Source organism: Mytilus californianus, unplaced genomic scaffold (assembly GCF_021869535.1).
Source record: "Mytilus californianus isolate M0D057914Y unplaced genomic scaffold, xbMytCali1.0.p SCAF_5, whole genome shotgun sequence".
Lineage (NCBI taxonomy): Eukaryota > Metazoa > Mollusca > Bivalvia > Mytilida > Mytilidae > Mytilus > Mytilus californianus.
In genome coordinates, this window is record NW_026262701.1 from 77,944,546 (window position 1) to 77,950,545 (window position 6,000).

General features: G+C 31.0%; 1 protein-coding gene across 1 annotated transcript; it reads left to right on the forward strand.

Annotated features, from left to right (window-relative positions):
• The first annotated feature begins 75 nt into the window (after positions 1–75).
• Positions 76–4,191, forward strand: LOC127701520 (uncharacterized). The gene is made up of 4 exons (XM_052205418.1): positions 76–145; positions 1,166–1,301; positions 1,621–1,953; positions 3,980–4,191. The coding sequence occupies exons 1-4, from the start codon at positions 115–117 to the stop codon at positions 4,044–4,046; spliced, it is 567 nt and encodes a 188-aa protein (XP_052061378.1). The 5' UTR covers positions 76–114; the 3' UTR covers positions 4,047–4,191.
• The last annotated feature ends 1,809 nt before the right edge of the window (positions 4,192–6,000 follow it).

The following is a 6,000-nucleotide window of genomic DNA, read 5'->3' on the forward strand; positions in this document are numbered from 1 at the left end:
AACAAATCACGTGATCAAAACATAAACCCCTCTTGTTATGCTGATATTGAAAGCTATGTTCTGGTTGACCCTGAATTTGTTTACTTGTATCTTATCACTTTTCGAACTAACATCATGGAGATTCTACATGCATTTATATCTTTAGGTAAGTGTATTTAAATTTAATGAGATGTACAAATACGAATAATTGCAATAAGGTTCCAGTTGAGGTGAATGCACGTGCATTAGGGGACATACAAATACATTTGAAGTTCTTTTGATAATTTGTGCAAACAGTGTAGCTTTGAAGAACATTGTTAAAGAAAATGCAGATATTGATTTGAAAAGATCTAGCAAAATCTAATGATTTACTTTAAGGAGCAAAGAGAACCATTTGATATAATAATAATAATAATAATAATAATAATAATAATAATCGGAGATATTCTGTTTTCAATATATCAAAATTTTGTGCTTTGTGATCAAGATTCTTTTTGATATTTAATTAGCCAATGACATGGCGTTATGTTCATTTTAATGAACAAAACAAATTATCTGGAGATTATTACATTATAAAAAAAAAGAAATTGCACTTTATAAAGTTGTTGCGTCCGAAGCGACTTCCTAAACAGATGAAAAGCTGTACAATCAAGAGGGGCATAACAGATCAACTAAATCAATCTAAGGTCAACTCTGCGCGAGGGAACTGGAGCCTTAGTTTATGTTAATAAATTTGCAATTCATCAACGGAGAATTTAATTGCAAAAGTAACATAATACAGGTCTAATTTTCCATTGTCAAAGTAGAAATATTCACTCCATCCTTTCACCGCAGTTTTCTTACATATTGGCGTATTGCACATAACAGTTTTGAACGAGCAATATGCAATAAGACAGTTGCAATATACATGAAGATGCGCATATTTACAGCCAAAATGTAGATAATGGGCTATGCTTTCAAGCAGTCTTTCCCGAAATTTGATTTGTCAAATTGGTGCTGTTTTCTGATATGAATCGCCTACTGCTTAGTTCTCTAAATTTGCGATCTCTTTTAGCTTTCATTGTCCTATCGAAATTCATAATTTCGCTAATTTGCTTTTCGCGTTGATGATATTTTCTTATCATCATAAAAAGGTCTTATATTTCTTTTTTCAAAACCTATCAAGATATTTTTTTTTATTGTGCAGGACTACTTGGGTTTATACAATCATTTCTTTTGCATCATGATATTTGTGAAGAAATCATGTATGTGGACTGTAAGAGAGAGGCTTTACCCGGAAATAGACTATATCGAGATAACAATGGAAACATTTACGAAAATTTGTAAGTACATTACAAAATATATAAACGACACAGTATTGTGAACTAAAAGGTGTACGTTATAATTAGTAACTTAATAAAGAATCTGTAATTTTGATATATTAAACCAGTCAAAGTATATGAGCTTCATTAGTGACCCTGGTTACATAATTCTACACTCAGAGTTTCCGACCACAATTAAAAATTATTGTAAATGATGTCATCCAAATAAAATTGAATGACTTTTCATGGTTATAAAGATATTGAAACACATTAGTTACATTGAAACTATTGTTTCAGTTAAATTATTTTTCTGAGAAACGACTTTTATCTATCATTCTAGTTGCACATACACTCAAGCCAAGTGTAAAGACAGTTCTATTGATTTAGAAACAGTGTGTACCTGTGAGCATCCTACCATTAATACTCAAGTTACCTTGAAACCTTTGACAACACAAACTACAGTACAACCAATGGTAAAATCTACTACACACTCGACCAAAGCATCATCAACATTAATTAACGTGACAAGTGGAAAATCTACAACTGTTCCATCAAGTGAACCTGTATCAACACAGAACACTTTGGTATCAGCGTTTTGCAAAAATAAGGATTTGGTTTCTTGTCCATCGAACGTGGCAGTTGTATGTGGGTCAGATAACAAAAGTTACAACAGGTAATGTTATAATGCTTTAAGTTTTTGTTTTATTTTGCATTTTGTGTTGTTGAATGCTAACACATTATGGAAGTTGTGTCAAGTATTGCCATTAATTTCTAAAAAATAAATTAAAAAGACGATGTTCATATCACATAGCTTTAAAAAATATCAACGTTTACTTTGGTAAGAATAGTTCTGTTTAATGATATTAAAAAAATACATGTTTAGTAATACCTTTACATTTTAAAGACCTGTTTATTAGAAATTAATTTTCGGTATTGTTAAAAAGCTTTACGATAGAACGTGAGATGTGCATGGATAGTTTTCTGATTTGTTTCATTATTATTAATTTTCACTTTTTGTCATAGTTTAAATATATTGTGTAAAGTATAACATATTAAATTATTTAGTGAAAATGCGTATGAAATAATTATCTCAAGCTGTCGACAATAATGGTCAATGTATAGAACTCTACATTTCATACCTTGGATAGCAAGTTTTTATTTGTTTGCGAGGTGAGAATGAAACTCTAATCATGGTTTTTTTTTCTCTGCATATTTGAAACTATGATTCTTGTCTTTTTTACATGTCAAATCGAGCCAATTTAGTTCGTTAAAAACCAAAAAATCATATATAAAAGATACGTCAAGTTTTGAGAATATAAAAGCACAAGGAAACTTTTTTATTACCTACAAATGTTCGATGAGAAAATAAAATATGCCATATGCTTAACATTCGATTGAATATTCGAGGCTTCAAACAGGACATTAGACAATATTTAACCAAGCGATTTTGAAGAGATTATAATACGCAAATGAATATATTCTAGTGAACAATTAATTAAGTTTTAACAAAAAATTGTATAATGAAAACTTGGGCGTACTTATTTGGATGTCAGCCTGTTGTTATCATATCTAACAATGCACGAGAAAATTTCACAACACTTTCAACACAAAATGGCAATGATTTCATGTTAAGTAACGACGGCTGAAAGCAGAATGATATACTCCGGACCCGTAGATGAAACACACGAGCTGTTTATAATAGATTACATTTCGTATTCATCTACGAATTTTCACACAATTAAATCCTATTCCTTTACACGATAATAAACAAGGGAACAAACAAAAACATATCAAAAACAAAGGTATTCTACACAGATATATAACCCACTGACACAGTGTTATAGCTGCATAGAATAAGCTCATAACCAAGAAGTGTTTATTAGGAGTATCAGTAGCAAGATTGACTGAACAAAAATCTTTTCGAAGATTTCAGAAAATGTCTCCTAAAGGAGAATATAAAATAACCAATACTTGACATGCTTGAAGTAATTGAAGTTTTGTTGTCAATCATAAAATACAAAATGGAAAAATGAGCTTAGATCACGACCAAAACACGAGAACTACCACTGTATAAATGGTAACTAAGTTCCTCCGTTTATAAAAAAACACAAACAAAATACTGAAACATAACCCCGACTGTAGCAACATATTTGATCAAAAACCCACGGTAGCTTACAAGAGATATATCAGATATAAGAACTTTCATCAAAGCATTGATAATTACATCACTTTTGACTTTTCACAATGTATTAATAACATACAGAATAAAACACAAAAGCAAAAACAAAACACGCCAATATACAACTTTCAAGTCGATACCGGACTCGGGGATTTTTCGAAACGAAACATAATCATAAAGTGGTTGCTACCTAAAATTACCACTAAAAAATAGTTTGTGCAGCTACTGATTCGTGCTAAGAAATGACAAAAAAAAACTGAATAAGTACAATTTGAAAATAATGTAAATAAACAAACAAACAACAACACAATGAATTTATGAAAATTGACAGACATTTCTGATGATGTTTATCGGATGCTTTTATTTTGTATGCATTTTTCTCGTAGCGCTATCCACATTAACATAGGCCTTATGTATGCACACAATTTCATGATTTCCCTATTTTATTCTGCAACGTAATTCATTAACTGGCTAACGTTTATTTAAAGACCGGATTTTAGTATCTTTTACTTTTTTACAGATGTGAGCTCGCCAAGGCTCAGTGCGACAACCAAAATCTTTCGATTGCTCGGGAAGGAGCATGTTAATGTATGTGTGATATTCATGAATGGTTTTTAAGCAAATATAAATTTATTGTCTAATTGGTGTTAAATATGATGTTCCGTATTTTGAATGAAGAAAGTAAACGTCTATTTACAAAATAAAGCAATCACTACTAACTAGTCAGAACAATCTGAATTGAATTTTTTATTCAATGTGTTTGCTTATTTTGAACTACATATTGAAATGTATTTTCATATCCTTGTTTTGTAAACATTATTTTAAAAAAGACGATGTATTGGATAAATCTTAATAACAATTTATGTAAGATATAAATGACAAAAATGAAACAACACCTTATTCATTTCATGCGTCCGAAGCGACAGGTTTGTTTTTATTAGCTTTGTAGCTAATACTGATATCATGAGCAATAAACTACAAACTTCAAAAACGTAGAAATATTAGAAAGGTGTGAAATAGAATCATTTAAAAAAGTGAGCTCATTTCATTTTCTGTGTAGATTAACATTAGCTGTCACATTCATTTTCTCCCATGTGCCTCGAATTCTCAACTCTGATTTATAACATACTAAATCGTATATCTAAAATACAAAAAGTCAAAAAGGAACAATTGCCAATGCATTGACTCTACAATACACCAGCATTTGCACGTATTTTAGACTAGATCCTATATAATTAACAATGGATATCACCCCCGGTCAATAACCCGATATGAATCTTTATATAAATATAAATAGACAATCACGTGCAATCGTATATATAATGACAATTTTAACTAGGTCAGTTTGATTTTCATGTCATAGATTACTGAAGTATATCAATCATCGTTTTAAATGTATAAGAAAGGTGTTTTGTTGCCGATACAGTCAACGAAATGGATCTTCCCGGTGACTCTTTTGTTTCACCTTTCAATGTTGACGTTCTTTTTTTATTAATGAATAATCATGTTAGGACTTTACGCAACCCATGTTCTCCTAAAAGTAAAATTAAAGGTCGCATGGTTACGGATTCAAATGAGGCCGAATTATTGACTTGCGAGCTACTAATACATATCAGCGATGCTAATGTCCCTGTTAGTATGTTATACCTTCAAAAATAGAATAAAAATGGAAATCTTCGTTGTGCAGCCAAAAGCGACTTATAAACTTTTTAATTAATATTGGTTTAACTATATATTTATCCGCTATTGACGTTACAAACCTTGCTTTTTTGTAATAAAAAAACACATACAAAAAACAATACAATACTGGGAAACAGTTTTATATTAGAAATGTGTATGAACCATGCGGGGTTTGTTTCTAGTAATTGCATTCTAATGTTTTAAGTTACTTTTATCTTGATAATGTTAATCTACTTACCAGTATGTAAAGCAGAAATTAAACATTGCATATTCTATATTGAAATATTGATAAATATCAAAATATTTAAACGTTGAACCAACTCGGAAGGGGTATTAAAATCGTACATGTAAGTCGAACAAAGACAAACAAGAATGCAAAAAACAACAGTCCACAAAAAAACCCCACTTGAAACTGAAACACGAACACCGCCATAATACAGAGATGAACACATTCTCAATATTTTCTCGGCATATCAATTTTAAAGGCTTTTAATAGATACCAAAGGTACATTCAAACTCACAAGTCGAAACGAATTGACAATACCATGGCAAAAAAAAAATAGAAAAACGACAAATAGACAAACAACAGTATGCAAATGATAACATAGAAACCTACAGACTGAACACCACGAACCCCAACAAAAATCGGGGGTGATCTCAGGTGCTCTGGAAGGGTAAGCCGATCCTGCTTATTCGGTAGGCCATATTCTACGAAAAGAGGATGCGATTGTGGTTACGACAATTGGAACATATCCGTAATCTTCTGTGAAACAGATTTTAAATAAAGGTGATGGCGTCCGTACATTTTCGAAGGGATAATTTGACTTCATCACTTGGAACTCTTTGTTTAGTAGCTTCCGT

Coding starts and splice junctions, on each gene's coding strand:
- LOC127701520 (XM_052205418.1), top strand. CDS start 115: ATGGAGATTCTACATGCATTTATATCTTTAG. Junction 146..1,165: donor ACATGCATTTATATCTTTAG/GTAAGTGTATTT, acceptor TTTATTGTGCAG/GACTACTTGGGTTTATACAA. Junction 1,954..3,979: donor GATAACAAAAGTTACAACAG/GTAATGTTATAA, acceptor ACTTTTTTACAG/ATGTGAGCTCGCCAAGGCTC.